Source organism: Nomascus leucogenys, chromosome X (assembly GCF_006542625.1).
Source record: "Nomascus leucogenys isolate Asia chromosome X, Asia_NLE_v1, whole genome shotgun sequence".
Lineage (NCBI taxonomy): Eukaryota > Metazoa > Chordata > Mammalia > Primates > Hylobatidae > Nomascus > Nomascus leucogenys.
Genome location: NC_044406.1, coordinates 96,565,093 through 96,587,926, shown reverse-complemented (window position 1 = coordinate 96,587,926; position 22,834 = coordinate 96,565,093). Strand labels below are relative to the sequence as shown.

The following is a 22,834-nucleotide window of genomic DNA, read 5'->3' as shown; positions in this document are numbered from 1 at the left end:
ATTTCTTCATGAAGCCTTTCTAGACCACTTACTCCAGGAGGCTGTGTATTAAGGTACAAAGTGCACAGGTTTAGCTTTAGCACTTACAAATGATGTAACTCTGAGCAAGTCGTTTAATCTGATCTGAACCTCAGTTTCCTCATATGTAAAATGGGTTTCTTATGAGAACTGAATAATATATATGTAAATTACCTGGAAAATAGTATGGGCTCAGTGAATTCTAATATTAATCTTTTTCCCATTTCTTGAAACATAGAACAACTGCAATTTAGCAGTCAAGCCTGAATGCCTTGTAATTCTTATTTTTTAATTTGTGGCAGGGTCTTGCTCTGTCACCCAGACTGAAGTGCAGTAGTGTGGGCCATAGCTCACCGCCACCTCGACCTCCTGGGCTCAAGCCATCTTCCCACCTCAGCCTTGAGTCTCAAGTAGCTCGGATTATAAACACGTGCCACCACACCCAGCTAATTTTTTATTTTTTTGTAGAGACAGGGTCTTATATGTTGCTCAGGCTGGTCTCAAACTCCTGGGCTCAAGCAATCCTCCTGCCTCGACCTCCCCAAAATGTTGGGATTACAGGTATGAGCCATCATGCCCAACCGTGATTTTTCCTTTTTCATGTTTTTAACTTTAATATTGCCATAACTTTTCAGGCATTTATACCTTATCTTTCTAACTAAACTGCAAGTTCTTTGAGGACCAGGAAAGTACACTGGTTGTTTTTGTATCTTCTGCAGCACATGGCACGATACTTAACACAGGAAAGTGCTCAATAAAAATTTGTGGATTGACTGGTATGATCTAGGCTGGATTCATCGAGGATTTAAGACCCTCAAAGCTTTGTCTTAAAATAAAGCTAGTAAGTTGACATATTCTAGGATAGTCCCTAGAATTTGGTTTGGACCAGGAATCCCAAACTCATCTCAATACCCCCCACATCCTCAGACACAATGCATTCATCTGATCAGAAACACACTGGCCTTTGCAGAAGGTTGAGGCACTATTTTGCCTCACTCAATTCTTTAGAAAATTAATACCTCTTTTGAAACCAAGCTTTGTACACTTTAAGAACCCTCAGGATAATAAAGGGACATTCTGTCCTCAGTTCAGGTCCAAAATCCAAACTATAACTTTTTAAAATAGCCCAATTTGCCAGACACAGAAATAACTTTTCTAGGTCAACTAGCACATTTCGATGTGCCAATTAGCAAAGAGTGAGATTTTCAAGCCTATTTGCATCAGTGACAACAAGGCTTTTCCAGCAGCACACACGGGTACAAGGTGTGCCAGTGGAAAAGCTGCATCCCAAGAACATCGATATAATGTTTGTGAATGGAGGCTAGACACCCCAGTAATGACAGAATCATTACTATCTTCTTCCACTCAGTCTGAAAGTTAGGAATATTCAAAAGAACCATCCCATCCAACAGAGCAAAAAGAACTGGGCAAAAGGAGAGTGGTAGTAAAGGGGGTAAAAAGGAACTAACATAATCAACATGGATATATAATAATGGGCAAGCTTGATAATAAGATAATAATGTACTTGAGGCTTTAGGCCTTGGAGAAGAAAGGTGCTTGATGAAAAGAATAATTATCATGCTTCTTCTAGTAGAAGACAGATGGGTACAAACACAAATGCAGGCCAGGCTAGAGTTTTTGGTCTGGGAAGAGGGCTGATAGAGTATCTTAACTTTCTTTTCTGTACCCAGTCTCCCTTGCTAAGAACATTCTGCATTCAGAAAAAACTCTCATGGGGGTTAGAGGATGAAAAGCAGAGCGCTGAAGTTTCAGCATGGGCCCATTGTCTCACTTCAGGGCCAGATCATTAGCTTTGCACGTGAGTACTGTAACTGAAAATCTAATCTGTAACCAGGTTCCATGGACACCCTACTTAGCTTCCACTTCTTGGCTTTAATTTCCTGAAAGTGGTTTATCCTGGATTGGATGATATTCTTTGCAAAGTCACGGGTATAGATAAGGAACCCAGCATCACCATGAGGACAAATGGCCAGTGGCTATAACAAGGAACTCACAAACTAGACAGCATATCTATTCCCTAAACTATGAACTATTTGTAGCCTAGGCAGGAAGACATTAACATGGGATCCATAGGTGGGCTTACAGAGGGGAGAGGGGCTAGGAGAGGAAGTTGTAGTCTGTGTCCCTCCTGAAATTGTCTGCAAAATTGTGCATTTATCTAGGAAGAGGATCTATCACCAGCACACAAACTCTCCCTGAATTTCATTCATGGAATAGAAAAATAACTCTGAAGTCTCAGTCAAGAGATATGAGTTCTGCGGACACCCACCTTGACTACTTAAACTCGTCATTTATCCTCCTAAATTCACCCTCTGGAAGATAAGATTACATCAGACAAGCTTTGAGCTCCCTGCTAATCTAATAATTAATAGGTTCATCATGTACTTCCCCTCCTTCGCTCCAAGAAACAGAAGGGCATATCACTGGAAATCGCCCTTTAATATAATTCATCTGAATCTAGAAAAAGACCTTCTTCCAGAATCCTAGGTGTAAAGAGCATTTACTTGTAACATGGGCCACTGGAATACACAGTCCTTTTGGGTTCAGCTTGGAAGATGGAAAACCCAGAGAAACTGAAGCCTAGGTATTCTCTAGCTGATTTGCAAATCCCAGTGCCAGTAAGTCACAGGCCAGAGTAGAACACATGGAAATTCACTGAGGGCCCCAAATCCTTTAGCTGACTGTGACAACTACTTCCAATGCCCTGTCACTCTGTCTTTGTGTATGTGAGTATATGTATGTCTATGGTACCAGTACACACACTAATCAGTTCATTTTATTTTTCTTGCTTTCTCATTACTGCTAATGAGCAGAAACATAAAATAATTAAAAAGATAAAGGGCCAAGAAGGAAGGGCAAAAGTCAAAAGCTGGCTTCCTACCTAACTGGATCATCAGGTTTAAGAGAAAATTTTTGCAACCTACTCATCTGACAAAGGGCTAATATCCAGAATCTACAATGAACTCAAACAAATTTACAAGAAAAAAACAAACAACCCCATCAAAAAGTGGGCAAAGGACATGAACAGACACTTCTCAAAAGAAGACAGATATGCAGCCAAAAAACACATGAAGAAATGCTCATCATCACTGGCCATCAGAGAAATGCAAATCAAAACCACAGTGAGATACCATCTCACACCAGTTAGAATGGCCATCATTAAAAAATCAGGAAACAACAGGTGCTGGAGAGGATGTGGAGAAATAGGAACACTTTTACACTGTTGGTGGGACTGTAAACTAGTTCAACCATTGTGGAAGTCAGTGTGGCGATTCCTCAGGGATCTAGAACTAGAAATACCATTTGACCCAGCCATCCCATTATTGGGTATATACCCAAAGGACTATAAATCATGCTGCTATAAAGACACATGCACACGTATGTTTATTGCGGCACTATTCACAATAGCAAAGAGTTGGAACCAACCCAAATGTCCAACAACGATAGACTGGATTAAGAAAATGTGGCACATATACACCATGGAATACTATGCAGCCATAAAAAATGATGAGTTCGTGTCCTTTGTAGGGACATGGATGAAACTGGAAAACATCATTCTCAGTAAACTATCGCAAGGACAAAAAAGCAAACACCGCATGTTCTCACTCATAGGTGGGAATTGAACAATGAGAACTCATGGACACAGGAAGGGGAACATCACACTCCGGGGACTGTTGTGGGGTGGGGGGAGGGGGGAGGGACAGCATTAGGAGATATACCTAATGCTAAATGATGAGTTAATGGGTGCAGGAAATCAACATGGCACATGTATACATATGTAACAAACCTGCACATTGTGCACATGCACCCTAAAACCTAAAGTATAATAAAAAATAAAAAAAATTAAAAAAAATAAAAAAAAAAGAATTGCCAATCTTCATGTGTCTCATGTTAAGTCAATCTGAGCTCAACTAAGGGGCTGCAAGGCAAAAAACCCTAAAGCCAGAGCAGAGTAGTCCAAGAGGGGTCCCAACTAAGAACCAGACCTAAACCAATTGCAAATACATAGGCAAATGGAGACATCCCCAGCTTTTCTAAGCATCACTTTAGAAAAAGAGCACGAAGATTGACCAGATTGACTGGAATCGCTAGTTAAGAGACAGCCCAACAAAGAAGTTTCAATGCCAGAAGAGGTTACTTGAACATTTTTGATAAGTTAGTTGACTACAGCCTCACATTTATTTGGAAAGTATTAGCTGTCAATATAACAGATACACCAGCACATCTGCTATGAAATGGGGGAAAAGGAAGGAGGAAGGAAAGGCAGGAGGGAGGGAGGAAGGAAAGCAGGGTGGGGGGAAGAAACAATGGTTTCTATGTAGGGTAGTATGGGTGCTATGAGCTGAATTGTCCCCCCAAAATTCATATGTTGGAGCCCTAACTCTCAGTACTTCAGAATGTGACTGTACAGTATTTGCAGATAGGGCCTTCAAAGAGGTGAGCAGGTTCAAAGGAGGCCATTAGAATGGGCTCTATGCAATCAGATGTGTGTCCTTATAAGAGGAAATTTGGCTAAACAAGAGACACTAGGGATGTGTGTGTAGCGAAAGGACCAAGTGGAGAGGCAGCATGAGGGTGGCCATCTGCAAGCCAAAGAGAGAGGCCTCAGAAGAAACTAACCTTGCTGGCACTGTGATCTTCGGAATAATAACAGTACCTTGCCTCATAAGTTTATTGCAACGATTAAATAAATTAAGCCATGTAAAGCACTTAGAACAGTGGCACATAGTAAGCACTCAAGAATCAGCAGCTGATAGTGCTGCTACTGTTACTTTTTATTTTTTTAGAGATGGAGTCTCACTCTGTTGCCTAGGCTGGGGTGCAGTGGCATGATCATAAATCACTACAGCCTTGAACTCCTAGGATAAAGCGATCCTCCCACCTCAGAAGGGAGGGCAGAAGTCTCAAGCAGCCTGGACTACAGGCTTGCACCACCATGCCCAGTTAATTTCTATCTATTTATTTATTTATTTATTTGGAGGCGGAGTCTCACTCTGTTGCCACGCTGGAGTGCAGTGGCGTGATCTTGGCTCACTGCAATCTCCACCTCCTGGGTTCAAGTGATTCTCCTGCCTCAGCCTCCCAAGTAGCTGGGATTACAGGCATATGCCACCACACCCAGCTAATTTTTGTATTTTTAATACACACGGGGTTTCATCATGCTGCCCTCGATCTCCTGACCTCGTGATCTGCCTGCCTCCACCTCCCAAAGTGCTGGGATTACAGGCGTGAGCCACCAGGCTCAGCCGATTTTTAAATTTTTTTTAGAAATGAGTTCTCACTGTGTTGCCCAGGTTGGTCTCAAACTCCTGGCCTCAAGTGATACTCCCACCTCAGCCTCCTGAGTAGCTGGGACCACAGGTGTGAGCCACTGCACCCAGCAACTGCTACTGTTATTGATAAAGGGACTAAGGATACTTCGGCAGACCTAGGGAGATATGTACCTTTTGTGTAACAATATTGACTGAATGAAAACTTCACCACCAGCTTTCTAACTGATTTCAGGTATGTAATGGAGCATTTTGGGGCCTTCATTCTCATGCTTCTACAATGAGAATCAAAATTTCTGTTTATGTTCGATGGCTTTGCAAGAAGAAGGTTATTTGGTTTTCTTTGGGGGAAAGGTCCTACTAGAAAGAGAACTGAAGGTGGCCTGTCTAGAGGAACTATATCTATCCACCTCAGCAGGTGCTGTTTGGCCAGAGTTGTGGGCTGGAAACACCCCAATTCAGGATCACTAACTCTATTAGCCTAGGGGGAGATTTTCTGATGCACCTTCCTTTTCTGGGATCTGATAGAGCTGCTGAAATTTGAGAAAGCAGCTCTCTATCTGCCTGACTTCTCAGTCTCCTGAGAAAACAGGTACAAAGGGGAGCAGAGAGATGATAAGATAGCATTGGATCTACTTTTCTGCCCTAGCAGGTTACCTCCACAAGCAGGAAGTAACTTCTCCAACCCTGTTCCACATCCCTGAGGCCGGAAGGACTTATGCTATGGTATGGGAAATTCACCGTTTTTTGTTAACTGTTAAGTTTTTCAATTTGGTTTATTTTTACCATTCTTTGGAATTATCCCCTCTAACTCTGAGACCAAGTCAGGAGTTCTGATTCTACAGTTCACCAGGTGAAGTCAGGCAAGTCACAGACTGTGGGAGATGTAGAAGGCAGGGCAACAGTATCTGTGTCAGTGGCCTGTGCCTACTGATTCCAGCTCACAGGGGAATGTTGAACCAAGTGCACCCTGACTATTAAGACAGACGCTGTGCCCCCTGCCCTCCCCAACACAGACATTCCCCTCCATCAAGAGCTCAAATGCTTTATCTGTAAGATGCTTTGGGGTCCTTGGCAGATAAGGTCTAGTCCATATAAGCTACCTTAGGAGTCCTGTTAAAATGCACATTCTGATGCAGGTGGTCTGCAGGTGGCCCTTGAAATTCTGCATGTCTAACAAGCAACACCCATGTGATGCTGATCCTAGGACCATACTTTGAGTTACACACTTGGAGTAACTGTGAGTTACAAACACCTGGGACAGTGATTCTCCAAGAATGGTCTAAGGACCCCTGCATTGGCATCATTTGGGGACTTGTTACAAACATTCAGTCCCTGCCATTAGTTGCAGACTCTCTCAATCAGACCCTCTGGGGATGGGGCCTGACAAGCCTCATGTTTAACAAGCCCTTCAGTTGATTGCTATGAACATTACGTTTCAGGATCATTGCATGAAATCAGTGGTTCTCAAATCCCACTCCATGCTAGAATCACCTGGGGAACTTTTTAAAACACAATGCTCAGGCTTCATCACAGATCATGAACTCATCCTCTCCAAGGGTGGGGCAGGGCATCAGTGTTTGTTTTTAATTTTATTTTTAACTGACAAATAATTGTGTGTACTTATAAGGTACGTACAGTATGTTTTGATATATGTTTGCACTGTGAAATGATTAAATCAAGCTAATTAGGTGAGCCTGGAACACACTAGGGTTCAAAATCGCTGCTTTAGATGAATGCTTTCTCTATTAATTTCTACTGATATATGACATGCATCTTGAAAATTTTAACTATCATAAAGGTATACATGAATATTTGTGGGGAGGAGATGACAGGAATATTTGTGGAGAGGGAGCAAAGCATAGCTGTGGTTCTAGGATCAAGAGGCTTAGGCTCCAATCCTAACTGCCACTTGGAATTTTACTCCCTGAGTAAAATTTTCTTCCTCTGTAAAACAATAGGTCATAATTCTTGCCCTGTCTACCTCAAACACTGTTATGAGAAAAACCTTGTACACTGTAAAATGCTATCCAAAAATGATTATCAAAGATTTAAACTATGATCTTAATGTTTAAGGCAAATTTAAGTCAGAAAGCAGTAGTAATAATTTTACAAGTGATTTCTTTTTCTGAGCTTCTCAATGTGACCTGCTAATCCCTCCACAGTCTCACATTTGGGAGTCTGAGGACATGGCTCGTAGCTCCTGCTTCTTACTGGGTTGGTTTATCACCCAGCCCGCTGCGACCATGGGATTCTCCCTGCTAGCCACGAGGGGCTGTTTGGCCCATGGGTTTGGGTGGATGGGGAAGGAATCTAATTCTTGCCCTAGGAAGTCCTTGGAGAAGTGGACAGGTTATGAGGCTCCCACAGCAGATTATTCAAGGCCAATGTGGCTGAATCTGATGAGAGCCCCTTAGGACACCTGAAAGCTGCTTTCTTTCCATTAAACCTCTCCAAGAGTTTGTATAGGCTTTGATCTGCCCTGGTTATTTTATTTTTTTATTTTTTTGAGACCGAGTCTCGCTCTGTCGCCCAGGCTGGAGTGCAGTGGCACAATGTTGACTGACTGCAACCTTTGCCACCCGGGTTCAAGCAATTCTTCTGCCTTAGCCTCCCAAGTAGCTGGGATTGCAGGCAAATACCACCATGCTTGGCTAATTTTTGTATTATTAGTAGAGATGGGGCTTCACCATGTTGGCCAGACTGGTCTCAAACTCCTGACCTCAAGTGATCCATCCGCCTCGGCCTCCCAAAGTGCTGGGATTACAGGCGTAAGCCACCGTGCCTGGCCAGCTATATGTATATTTTTAAAATCACATGGGCATATGGGCAAGTACTGCTTTGGATGTTGCTGTTACATTCCTAGAAGAGGCTACTTACCAGCCGAGTGTTTACCACAGGAAACAGCAATGCCAGAAGAGCTCCATTCAACATGTGCATCTGTAGCCTAGAGAGGGAGAAAGATAAAGTTCAGGTCATACTTAGACCCTGATACAAAGGGATAAAAAAGACATGTCAGGTTAAGCCATGACATATAGAAGAGAACTATGTATACAAGTTGCTCTCTGTGGGAAATGGCACTAGAGTTTGCACAAAATAAATTAATGGTGGCATATTTTATATTAACTGAAACATTCTGAAGAGCACCATCACCGGCTCAGAATCCCCTGAACACTTCCTGAACATACTTTGGTTACAACACTTTATTAAATAATGAGCTCTGTGTTCCCTAAACATTCAGTTGGTCCCAATCAACAGCTTCAACTGCTACAGCTTGGGCAGCATTAGAAAAGGGGAACTGCGGGAGGTAAGTGTTCTGTTATTACAGTAGAAACCTATTTATTATAACACAGCTGCTTATTTACACTGTCATGTATAATCCTTTTCCCCAAACAGAGACCTAGACAGAAAAAGATTGCTACAACCCAGGAAGCCAACTGCAGTGTTTTGCAAACTATATTTCCCCACTTTCTTAGAAATGCCCTCAGGAGCAAAAGTGGGCAGCCTTCCAGGCTTTCATTTACATATTGGGCTCTGTGACTTAAAAGCAAAACAAAAAAGAAAAAAGAAGAAGTAAACCACTGGTCTCCAGCACTGGTTAATGACACTGTTTCCCAATCCCAATGCCAGACTTGTTAAAATACATACATATTAGAAACCCTTCATAAGTCAAGCACAATTAACTCAGGAACAAACCCTGCTTGTGAGGGCTCTGGGGATGGATTTAAGTAGCTTCCTTCATTATTAAAGGCAAATGGTTCTTTACTACTAAGAGAGATGAAAAGAATGACAGTCTGTTCCTCTTAAAGAAACGTTGATTTGATGGGTCATGGACAACCACCGCCGAGGCAACATGCCTCTTAGACCTCAACACTAGCTGGGGGTCGATGTCAATCTCAATCTGTCACACACACACACACACACACACACACACACACACACACAGCATACCTCCTATGCCCTGGCTGGGGGTGATGTCAATCTCAATCTGTCACACACACACACACACACACACACACACACACACACACACACACAGCATACCTCCTATGCCCTGGCTGGGAAAACAGTTCACATGTTGAAGACTCCCTAGAACTTTAGCTCTTCTCTTGGCACTCACAGATGTATTTGTAACACTAAGAGATATGGCTGGGTGCGGTGGCTCATGCCTGTAATCCCAGCACTTTGGGAGGCAGAGGCTGGCAGATCACCTGAGGTCAAGAGTTCGAGACCACCCTAGACAATATGGCAAAACCCCATCTCTACTAAAAATACAAAAATTAGCCAGGCATGGTGGCAGGCGCCTGTAACCTCGGCTACTCAGGAGACTGAGGCACAAGAATCGCTTGAACTCAGGAGGCAGAGGTTGCAGTGAACCAAGATCATGCCATTGTACTACAGCCTGAGCAACAGAGCAAGACTTGGGGAGGGGAAGGGAGGGGAGGGGAGGGGAGGGAAGAAGGGAAGAAGGGAAAAAGGGAAGAAGGGAAGGGAGACAGACTGAAAGATGTTACAAGGAGACCCCGGAGAATGGCACAGAAACCCCAAGACTGCTTTTCACTTCCCCTAGTCTGTTTCTTCCTATTGTTCTTTGTCACCAAAACTTTGCGAATAGTGATGGTGTGCACTTAATATATTCCAGGCATCCTTAATCAAGAACCAGCAGAAAAATAATAATATTCCAGGCAAGTATCTGATTAACTGCTTTACATGAACTTTCTTGCTTAATTTTTATACCAATCTTCCGAGATAGGTACAATTACTTTTCCCATTTTGTTGATAAGGAAACGAGTTTCAGAGAAGTGAGGTGATCTGGTCAACACCACACATAAGAGAGTAGAGTCAGAATTCAAAACCAGGTTTATCTGACTCCAGACCCCAAACTCTTATATCTCTCTTGCTGCCTTGTATAAAATTCCCTGGTCCCTTCCTCCTGCCAAAGTATGACCTCAGGTGGAGGGTTAGAATGTTCCTCTTTCCTTCTTTTTAGTTTCAAGAGTCTCTCCACCTCCTTCTTCATTCCCTGCCCCTGGCTTAATAAGATTTCAAAGGATGACTAAAGTGGAAAAGGCTGTTTGGCTACACAAGGCCATCACACTCCTTCAGGTTAATAGGGCTTGGCCTGGTCCATAAAAGGGAAGAGGCACACCAATGCAACGTCACTCAAACCTCCCTGGGGCTGGCCAGGTTACCACAACCCTTTATCAGCAGTGTCATTCAAGGTGGCACCTCGTGTCTGACAAATGGAGTACTAAAAATTCTGGCTCAAGCCTGTCTATAGCAGGAGCTATTAACAGCCATTCCAGGCCTTCAGTGAAGTAGAATCTGGCTTAACCCCGCCCCTGGGACTTCCTATGTGACAGCCACAACATAAAGACTCACCCTGGGAGAGGAAAAAAAATCACATCAACAGTCCAGATGAAAGCTGGATTCTGGACTAGACTAGGGGAAGTGAAAAGCAGTCTTGGGGTTTCTGTGCCATTCTCCGGGGTCTCCTTGTAACATCTTTCAGTCTGTCTCCCTTCCCTTCTTCCCTTCTTCCCTTTTTCCCTTCTTCCCTTCTTCCCTCCCCTCCCCTCCCCTCCCTTCCCCTCCCCAAGTCTTGCTCTGTTGCTCAGGCTGTAGTACAGTGGCATGATCTCAGTTCACTGCAACCTCTGCCTCCTGAGTTCAAGCGATTCTTATGCCACAGCCTGGGCGTGGTGACTCACACCTGTAATCCCAGCACTTTGGGAGGCTGAGGCGGGAGGATCACTTGAGGTCAGGAGTCCAAGACCAGCCTGGCCAACATGGTGAAACTCCGTCTCTACTAAAAATACAAAAATTAGCTGGGCATGGTGGCAGGCATCTGTAGTCCCAGCTACTCAGGAGGCTGAGGCAGGAGAATCACTTGAACCTGGGAGGCAGAGGTTGCAGTGAGCCGAGATCATGCCATTGCACTCCAGCCTGGGTGACAAAGCGAGACTGCATCTCAAAAAAAAAAAAAAAAGCTGGATTCTGGTGCCAGGCTTTGCCATGGACCTCAAAAGAAATGTTAGCATTTGCGCAGGGCCAATTAGACATTTGGACACCAAAAGTTAAATCTTGAGGTTGATGGAACTGATCAGGACCTACGGACAGCCAAAGATGAAGATAAAACTAACATCAAGATCCAAAACAGTTAAGTCCCTAGATAAAGACAAGCACTGCTCTGGGTTCTCAAAATTCAGTTTATACAAGCTATATATATGCTAGAGGGTGAATTATCTTTAATACATAAAGAAGCCTTGCATATTAATAATCACAAACATTTCTAACATGTATTGAACATTTCTACGTGCAAATCACTGGGCTAAGGATTCAAATACATCATCTCATTCAGTCATCAGAGTTTTTATTATAACCACCATCATCTTCTTCATTTCATAGTGGGGAAAACCAAAGCTCCAAGTGATTAAGTGATCTGCCCAAGATCAAACAGACAATAAGTGGCAGAGGCTGAAGTCACACTCAGATGTCACCAAGTTTCAAGCTTGTATTTTTGCCATTGTACTCTGCTTTAAATCCATGGCACGAATGTTACATATGTTCTCTCTCTCTCTCTCTCTCTCTCTCTCTCTCTCTCTCTTCTGTGTGTGTGTGTGTGTGTGTGTGTGTGTGTGTGTGTTTCTATGTGTGTATGTATCAGACTGCAGGCCAGGAAGGAAAAAGTTCTTGGGTGCCAATGGGGCAAGGAAGGTCATGCCTAAACCCCTTGTGTGTTCTGTGGCAACTACCCTGATCACACAACTACATTGCCCTTTACAGACAAAGCACAGCTCTACAGGTAAATGACTGACCAACTCAGAAGCAGAGGCTTTTGTTTTAACTTTATACCCCCCTCCAGCCTGCCACAAAAATTTGTAATGGGTGTGGCAAATGGCTATAGAGCCACTAGAAAGTCCTGTGAGGGAGTTCCCTCATCTGTACAATAGGAACCATAATAGTACCCAACTCATAGGATTGTTATAGGGAATTATATTTAAAAAATGCATTAAAATGTACATGGCATATAGTAAGACTCATATAAAATGTTTGTTAAATAAATGGTGAAGAACTCACCTAAAGCCTCAAGATGGATAGATGGATGGATGGATGGATAGATGGATGGATGGATGGATGGATGGATGGATGGAAGGAAGGAAAGAAGGAAGGGAGAGAGGAAGGGAGGAAGGGAGGAAGGGAGGGGGAAGGGAAAGGAGTGAAGGAAGGACCGGAAGGGAAAAAGGAATAGAAAAAAAATCATATGAGAGACAAACTATTTAAAAAATTCAAAGTATGAGAAAGAGGTCCAGAGAAAGCAGATGGACAGACTGAAGGCCAGAATCAAAAAGCAGAGCTTGGGGCAGACTTATATTTGGTTAGTCATACTTATAAACCTCCTTGCCAGCTCAGAGTATTGGTCATTGTATTGTATATACAGTTGATCTTTGAACAATGTGGAGGTTAGGGGCACTGACTTCCTGAGCAGTCTAAAATCGGCCTATAACGTTTAACTCCTCTAAAACTTAACTACCAATAGCTTACTGTTGACCAGAAGCCTTACTGAGATCAATTAACACAAATGTTGTATGTTATATGTATTATATATTGTATTCTTACAGAGAAAATATTAAGAAAGTCATGAGGAAGAGAAAATACATTTAGAATACTGTACTACATTTATCAATACCATAAGTTTGCATCATCTGTTCACAAGATGAATCGTCGTCTAAAATAGTGGGTAATTGCAGCTGCAGACCTCAATCTATGGTGCATATCAAGCAATTCAACTTTTCCTTGTAATGTCTTAACTTTTCTCTGCTTCTTGGGAGCACTTCAGCATGACTAGCGCACTTTGTATGGGTCCTCTGGTGTTACTCAACATTCATGGTATTGCACTAAACACGATGAAAAAATGCGAGAACCACAAGGATCACTTTTTTATTGGGATCAACCATTTACTGGAGAAAGAACAGCCCATTCGGAGATGATTAGGGGCACAGGGCATTCTAAGGGATACTCACAACACCTAAGCTCACTGCAAGAGGCGGCTATAAAATTATTACAGGAGTACGGTATGTACTACAGTTAATTTTATGCAGTTATGTTTTAATAGTGCATCTTTATATCTATTTACATCTCTCAATTACGATGGCACAATGCACAGTCTGTAAGTGTTTGTGTACATAAGCTTTGATAAATTTTAACTTTTTATAATAGATTGTGTATATTTTATAGTAAACTATAGAATACACTAGTGTCTACATACATTTATTCATTCATGACATACTTAACCTTTTCTTAATCTTTTTCAATATTTCTAGGCTATAAGACTTGCCTGCAAATTTTTTCAAATTGTCAAAAATCCCCAAAACTTTTTCCAATACATTTATTGAAAAAACCTGCTTCTAAGTGGACCTGCATAGCTCAAACCCATGTTGTTCAAGGGTCGACCCTTCCCTCATGTTTTCCATCCCTGTTTATAGTGTGATACTGTAACCCTTGAATAACACCAGGGGATCCAGATGAAGTGCCACCAGTCATGCTGGAAGTGCTCCCAAGAAGCAAAGAAAAGTCATGACATTACAAGAAAAAGTTGAATTGCTTGATATGCAGCATATATTTTATTTTCTGTATATTGTGATATTTTGATATCTTTAAAAACCTTTCTGGCTAGAGACAGCCTGCCCCCCGCCCCACCCCCATCCTCCAGCCAATTCTTAGAGACAGCAAGTACTCAGCCAGAAACATGCCTTTGATATGCAAACTAATCAATCCAAAGCCAGACCTCCTCTATCTGCCCCTTACACCCCAGGAGGCTATATTCCTCTTCCTTAATTGCCCCAGGGCCAGATACCAGGCAACTAGGGTGCAGCCCTACAGCTTAGGGGCCTGCTGAAATTATTCAAACTACCCAATCCTTAATTATTCACCCTGTCCTGCCCTGCCCTGCTTTTTCTGTGGAAACCCCAATAAAGGCAGTGGCCTAAAACTTCCTCCTTGCTCCTATCTCCTGCCTCCTGACCACCGTAATGTCTTTCCCAAGTGGCCTTGCCTAGTATCCCGGGCCTCTTGTCTCTAGGACCTGTGAATATAATAAACTTTGTTTTTTCCTTACCCTCTCCTCTGCCTACTCTTGTGGCCACATCTGACTGATCATCACAAAAGAACACAAGATAGCCATTATTACTGACACAAATATTTCCTATAAGCTTTTTTGGTTTTGTATAGGATGCTACACTGAGTCTGCTTAGCTGGTAAGAATCTGAGGCAATATGGCAAGCACCATGGTTTTGATTCTCTTCTAGATCAGTTAATTTTGTTGAATTTAGTTCCACAAACATTAGTCAGTCCATTACTGTGTGCCTAACATTGTTGCAGGTATTGTAGGGAAAAGAAGATAAGTATAAGTAAGACACAGTATCTGCCCTCAAAAAGCTAACAATTTTTATGAGAAGGCAAGAAGTGAAACAACTAGAGGAAATGTAGTATAATGGTTAAGGGGGTTTGGAATCAAGTCTACACTCCATCCCATCTCTACCATTTACTGGCCAAGTGACTATGGACAAATCACTTAAAATATGTGTCAACTGCCTCACAATTGTTAATGGAACTAATAACAGTACCTGCTGAAAGGGTTAGGGAATTTAATAAAATAAGACCATGTAAAGTGATCAATGTAGTGCCTAGAATATAATAAGCACTCAATATACAGTGGTTGTATTATCCTTAATAGATCAATGTAAATGAATATCACATTATTCATAACAAATGAAGCTATTATGATCCTTCACGAGATGAATTCTATTTCAATTTAGTACTCAATAACAACCAAGAACAAAAAGATATGGAACAGATGACAAATTCTCTGGATGGCTGGAAAGGCAAATTCATAGAGAGGAATTCTCAAAGGAAATTATAAAATATTTTGAACTGAACAACAGCAACAAAAATATGCTAGTAACAGGAAAAAAAATTTTTTTAAGACAGTCTCACTCTGTCACCCAGGCTGGAGGATGGGAGTGCAGTGGCAGGATGTGGGCTCACTACAACGTCCGCCTCCTGGGTTCAAGTGATCCTCCTGCCTCAGCCTCCCAAGTAGGAGATTACAGGTGCCCGCCACCATGCCCAGTTTTTGGTGTGTGTGTGTGTGTGGTATTTTTTTTTTTGTAGAGACAGGGTTTCACCATGTTGGCCAGGCTGGTCTCGAACCCCTGGCCTCAAGCAATCCACCCACCTCGGCCTCCCAAAGTGCTAGGATTATAGGCATGAGCCACTGCACCCGGCCGGAAATTCTTACATTAGGCAAAAAGAATGGTCTCAAATTAGCAATCTAAGCTCCCACCTTAAGAATCAAAAAAATAAGAGCAAAATAAATCCAAGGCAAGCAGAAAAAATGAAATAATAAAGAGCAGAGATCAATGAAATGGAAAAGAAAAACAACAGAGAGGCAGGGCACAGTGCCTCATGCCTTTGGGAGGCCAAGGCGGGGGGGATCACTTGAGCCCAGGAGTTCAAGACCAGCCTGGGAAACATGGTGAAACCTTGTCTCTACAAAAAAAAAATTTAAAAAATTAGCGGGTGTAGTGGTGCAAGCCTGTAGTCCCAGCTACTTGGAAGGCTGAGGTGGGAGAATCACTTGAGCCCAGGAGGTTGAGGCTGCAGTGAGCCATGAGCATGCCACAGCACTCCAGCTTGGGTGACAGAGTGAGACCCTGTCTCAAAAAAAAAAAATCAATAAAACCAAAAGTTTGTCTTTGAAAAAAGTCAATACAATTTATAAACTTCTAGGTAGAATGACATGGATAAAAAGAGAGAAGGAAAAAAGTTAACAGTATCAGCAATGAAAGAAGATATTAGAACCCTAGCAATTAAAATTATAAAAGAATACAACCAACTCTATGCACATAAATTTGACAACTTAGATGAAATGGACATATTCTTCAAAAACCACAAACTCCAAAACTCACCCAAGATGAAAAAGACAACCTGAATAATCCTATTAAATAAATTGAATTCATAGTTAAAATCATCTGAATAAGAAATCTCCAGACTCAGATAGTTTCAGTGACCAATTCTACCAAATATTTATACAACCTTGTTCAGAAAATAAAAGAGAAGGAAACATTTCTCATTTTGAGTTGAAGAAGGGAAAGAATAAACACATCAATAAATTAAACAGAATGGTCCATCACTACATTACCCAGATACCCAAACTAGAGGAGGTGGGTAGTGGGGAGGAAGGAGAGGAAGAGAAGAAAATAGAGGAAAAAGAAGAAGATGAGGGAAGAAGAAGGAAGCAGAAAGAAGAGGAAGGAAGGAAGGAAGGAAGGAAGGGAGGAAGGAGGAAGGAGGAGGGAGGGAGGGAGGGAGGGAGGGAGGGAGGGAGGGAGGGAGGGAGGAGGGAAGGAAGGAAGGAAGGAAGGAAGGAAGGAAGGAAGGAAGGAAGGAAGGAAGGAAGGAAGGAACCAATATCCCTCATGAACACAGACACAAAAATCCTCAGTAAAATTTTAGCAAATCTAAAGTAGCAGTATAGAAAGAATAATACTCGGCCAGGCACGGTGGCTCACACCTGTAATCCCAACACTTTGGGAGGCCAAGATGGGCAGATCATGAGGTCAGGAGATCGAGACCATCCTGGCTAACAAGGTGAAACCCCGTCTCTACTAAAAAAAAAAAAAAAAAAAAAAAAACAAAACTTAGCCAGGCGTGGTGGCGGGCGCCTGTAGTCCCAGCTACTCTGGAGGCTGAGGCAGGAGAATGGTGTGAACCTGGGAGGCGGAGCTTGCAGTGAGCCAAGATTGTGCCACTGCACTCCAGCCTGGGCAACAGAGCAAAACTCCGTCTCAAAAAAAAGAAAGAATAATACTCTATGACCAAGTGCATTTTCTCCTGGTAATACAAGGTTAGTTCAATATTTGAAATTCAATTAATATAATTCACCAAATCAGTGCTGAAAAGACTAAAAAAGACTAAAAAGTACGTGATCATATCAACTGATACAGAAAGGGTATTTTGTCAAAATTCAGTATCTATTCATGATAAAAATTGTCATCAAACTAGGAATAGTAGGGAACTTCCTCAATCTGATAAAGGGCACCTAAAATTACTACGCCTAATCTAATACTTAATGGTGAAAGACTAAATGCTCCCCCCGACAATATTAGAAACATGACAAGGATGTCCACTCTCACCACTACTATTAGACTGGCAGCTTTAGCGAGGAAATCAGGCAACAAAAATAATAGAGATTGAAAAGGCAGAAGTAAAACTGTCCTTATTTGCAATGGACGTGATTATATGTATGGAAAATCCCAAGGAATCTACAAAAAAGCTCCCAAAGAATACATTAGTGTTTAAAGGTCACAGGATACGAAGTCAACACACAAAAATCAATCACTTCTACATAGTAGCAGTGTACAACTGAAAACCAAAATTTTTGAAAGAACCACTTAAAATGTTTCAAAAAACTGAAATGCTTAGGTATAAATCTAACAAAATATTTAAAGGATCCATATGCTGAGAATGGCAAAATGCTGATAAAATAAAAGACCTAAATAAATGAAAAGACATACCTTGTCCAAGGACTGAAAGGCTCAACATAGGAAAGATGTCAGTTCTCACCAAAACGATCTATAGAGTCAAAGCAATTCTGATCAAAATTCCAACAGGATATTTTATAGATAGACTGACTCTAAAATGTATATGGAAGTTCAAAGAAACAGGAATAGCTAAAATAATTCTGTAAAAGAAGCAGATAATGAAGGAGTCACATTGCCTGATTTTAAGGCTTACTACAAAGTTACAGCAATCAAAACAATGCAGTATTGCCCAAGAATAGACACATCAATCAGTGAAACATAATAGTCCAGAATTTGACCCACACAAATATAATCATTTGATTTTTGAAAATAGTGTAAATGGGGTTGAAGCAATTGGACATTCATATGTAAAATAACAAACTTAACCTAAACCTCACAACTTATATAAAAGCTAAGTCATAAATCTAAATAGAAAATATAAAAGTCTTAGAAGGAAATGTATGAAAAAATCTGTGATCTTCAGTTAAGCAAACAGTTCTTAGACATGACACCAAAAACACAATACATAAAAGAAAAAAATGATAAACTGACATTAATCAAAATGAAAAACTTTTGATCTGTGAAAGACACTTTAAGACAATGAAAAGACAAGCTATATAACATATAACATGGGATAAAATATTTGCAAATCACATATCCAGCAAAGAACTTTTATCCAGAATATATAAAGAATCCTCAAATTCAACAATAAGAAAACACACAACCCGGCCAGGCGCAGTGGCTCACGCCTGTAATCCCAGCACTTTGGGAGGCCGAGGCGGGCAGATCACAAGGTCAGGAGATCGAGACCATCCTGGCTAACACGATGAAACCCCGTCTCTACTAAAAATACAAAAAAAAAAAAAAAAATTAGCCGGGCATGGTGGCGGGCACCTTGTAGTCCCAGCTACTCGGGTGGCTGAGACAGGAGAATGGTGTGAATCCAGGAGTCGGGGCCTGCAGTGAGCCAAGATTGCGCCTGGGCAGCAGAGCGAGACTCCCAAAAAAAAAAAAAAAAAAAAAAAAGAAAGAAAGAAAGAAAGAAAGGAAAGGGCAAAAAAAAAACAAAAAACAAAACAGACACTTCACCAAAAGAAGTTGTTATTGAATATGTTGTTGTTTTCATGGCAAACAAGCAGATAAAAATATGTTCCCTACCATTAGAGAAATACAAACTAAAACCATAATAAGATGCCACTTCTCACCTGAATTGCTATAATAACAACAAAAAAAAGACAATAGCAATGTGGAGAAACCGGAATTCTCATACACTGTTGGTGGGAATGTAAATGTAAAAGTACTGATTTGGAAAACTATTTGATGGTATCTTATAAAGATTTTTTTTATTAAAAAAAAAGAAAAAACTTTTATAAGTTAAAAATACTAGTACTTACCCTACAACTCAATAATTCTGCTCCTGGCACACTACTAAGATGAAAACTTATGTTTACATGGAACCCTCTACACCAATGTTTACAGCAACTCTATTCATAATAGACAAAATCTGGAAGCAGTCCAGGTACCCTTCAATGGCTGAATGGATAAACAAACTGTGGTACCTACAGACCATGGAAAACCACTCAGAAATAAAAAGGAATAAACAATTGATACATGTATCGACTCAGATGAATCTCAAAGGCATTATGCTAAGTAAACAAAGCCACTCTCTAAAGGTTACATACTGTAAGGTTCCATTAGTATGACATTCTCCAACGGACAAAACTACAGTGATGCAGAACTGGTCAGTGGTTGCCAGGGTTTAGAAATCTGGATGTCACACTAAAGGAAGAGTATGAGAGGTTTTATTAGTGATGGAGCAGTTCTAAACCCTGTCTGTGGTAGTAATTATAATAATCTATACATGTCTTAAGATTCATAGAACTTTATTCCCAAAAAAGCCAATTTGGCTGTATGATAATTGAACAAAATTCAAAAATGTATATGAGAAGCAAAACACTGAACTCTCCCAGTCTCAGCTTTCACACTCACAAAATAAGTGATCCAGGATTCTGAGCATTTTAAACAATGTTTTTTTGCCCTGGTTTTTTATTTACACCAAAAGTTTTAAACATACAGTAAAATATTTTAAAAATGAGCACCTCTGCACCTACCATACAGCTTTAATAAATTAGAATATTATTGATTCAGTTGTCCTCTATGTACCCTTCCTGAATACAATTCATCTCCCCCAACCATCTGCAAGGGGAACCTCTACTCTAAAGTAGTTGACTTCCTTGTTGCCCACGTTTTTACATATTTATTATGTTTGTATGTATCCACAAATCACATATAGTGTTGTTTCATGTTTATACCCTTAAATAAATGGTAAATTGTATAGAGAAAGATCATTAGGCAAATTACATTTTTCACTTAACTTCTAATTATCCATGTTTATACATGTAGCTCTACTTCATCTGTTTTTCACTGCTGAATATTATTCACTTTTATGAATATACCACAAGGTAGTTACCCATTGTCATGTTGATGGACATCTGGATCTACATTTTTCCTTCAGCCAGACACTGAGATTTACTTTCTCTGATTTGTATTATAAAAACAAAAGATCTGGCTGGGCACAGTGGCTCATGCCTGTAATCTCAGCACTTCGGGAGGCCAAGGCAGGCAGATCATTTGAGGTCAGGAGTTTGAGACCAGCCTGGCCAACATGGTGAAATCCCATCTCTACTAAAAATACAAAAATTAGCTGGTCATGATGGCATGCATCTGTAATCCCAGCTACTCAGGAGGCAGAGGCTGAAGTGAGCCAAGATCGTGCCACTGCTCTCCAGCCTGGGCACAAAGTGAGACTCCGTCTGAAAAAATAAAATAAAACCTATTTCTATTTCTACCATCCCAGAGTCCAGAGTCCTTCCGCACTGACTTTCTGTTTCTATAAACCCTTGGATCTAAGAGTGTATACACTTTTTTCCCACTTTGTGAGGTCCTGTAGCACAATCCTGTCTGTCTTGTGGCAGGGAGTGCAGTTAGGACCTTGCATTTCAGAATTCACATATAAGAAAGTAGGACGCTTGCCTGTCCAAGATGGCTGAATAGGAAGAGCTCCAGTCTACAGCTCCCAGTGTGAGCAATGCAGAAGACCGGTGATTTCTGCATTTCCAACTGAGGTACCGGGTTCACCTCACTGGGGATTGTCGGACAGTGGGTGCAGCCCACGAAGCGTGAGCCTAAGCAGGACGGGGCATCACCTCACCTGGGAAGCACAAGGGGTAGGGGAATTCCCTTTCCTAGCCAAGGGAAGCCGAGACAGACGGTACATGGAAAATTGGGACACTCCCACCCTAATACTGCGCTTTTCCAATGGTCTTAGCAAACAGCACACCAGGAGATTATATCTCGCACCTGGCTCGAAGGGTCCCACGCCCACAGAGCCTCGCTCACTGCTAGCATAGCAGTCTGAGATAGAACTGCAAGGCGGCAGCAAGGCTGGGGGAGAGGCATCCGCCACTGCTGAGGCTTGAGTAGGTAAACAAAGCAGGCAGGAAGCTCGAACTGGGTGGAGCCCACTCCAGCTGAAGGAGGCCTGCCTGCTTCTGTAGACTCCACCTCTGGGGGCAGGGCATAGCTGAACAAAAGGCAGCAGAAACTTCTGCAGACTTAAACGTCCCTTTCTGACAGCTTTAAAGAGAGTAGTGGTTTTCCCAGCACGGAGTCTGAGATCTGAGAATGGACAGACTGCCTCCTCAAGTGGGTCCTTGACCCCCAAGTAGCCTAACTAGGTGGCACCTCTCAGTAGGGGCCGATTGACACCTCCTTCTGCCTGGTGCCCCTCTGAGAGGAAGCTTCCAGAGGAAGGATCAGGCAGGAACATCTGCTGTTCTGCAATATTTGCTGTTCTGCAGCCTCCGCTGGTGATACCCAGGCAAACAGGTTCTGGAGTGGACCTCCAGCAAACTCCAACAGACCTGCAGCTGAGGGTCCTGACTGTTAGAAGGAAAACTAACAAACAGAAAGGACATCTACACCAAAACCCCATCTGTACGTCACCATCATCAAAGACCAAAGGTAGATAAAACCACAAAGATGGGGAGAAACCAGAGCAGAAAAGCTGAACATTCCAAAAATCAGAGCACCTCTCCTCCTCCAAAGGAACATAGCTCCTCACCAGCAATGAAAGAAAGCTGGACGGAGAATGACTTTGACAAGTTGAGAGCAGAAGGCTTCAGACAATCGGTAATAACAAACTTCTCCGAGCTAAAGAGGATGTTCGAACCCATTGCAAAGAAGCTAAAAACCTTGAAAAAAGATTAGACGAATGGCTAACTAGAATAAACAGTGTAGAGAAGACCTTAAATGACCTGATGGAGCTGAAAACCATGGCATGAGAATTGCTGATGCATGCACAAGCTTCAGTAGCTGATTCAATCAAGTGGAAGAAAGGGTATTAGTGATTAAAGATCAAATGAGTGAAATGCAGTGAGAAGTTTAGAGAAAAAACAATAAAAAGAAACGAACAAAGCCCCCAAGAAATATGGGACTATGTGAAAAGACCAACTCTACATCTGATTGGTGTACCTGAAAGTGATGGGGAGAATGGAGCCAAGTTGGAAAACACTCTGCAGGATATTATCCAGGAGAACTTCCCCAACCTAGCAAGGCAGGCCAACATTCAAATTCAGGAAATACAGAGAACACCGCAAAGATACTCCTCAAGAAGAGCAAATCCAAGACACATAATTGTCAGATTCACCAAAGTTGAAATGAAGAAAAAAATGTTAAGGGCAGCCAGAGAGAAAGGTCGGGCTACCCACAAAGGGAAGCCAATCAGACTAACAGCAGATCTCGCAGCAGAAACTCTACAAGCCAGAAGAGAATGGGGGCCAATATTCAACATTCGTAAAGAAAAGAATTTTCAACTCAGAATTTCATATCCAGCCAAACTAAGCTTCATAAGTGAAGGAGAAATAAAATCCTTTACAGACA

At 41.7% G+C, this 22,834-nt stretch overlaps 1 protein-coding gene across 3 annotated transcripts in view; it reads right to left on the bottom strand.

Moving 5' to 3' along the window:
* Nucleotides 1-22,834, bottom strand: part of TMEM164 (transmembrane protein 164) — a 176,053-nt gene that overhangs the window by 61,277 nt on the left and 91,942 nt on the right. For all 3 annotated transcript variants that reach the window (XM_030807625.1, XM_030807626.1, XM_003262191.3), the window contains one exon: nt 8,190-8,256. In XM_030807625.1, the coding sequence (XP_030663485.1) occupies nt 8,190-8,256 (67 nt within the window). The remainder of the gene's footprint in view (nt 1-8,189; nt 8,257-22,834) is intronic.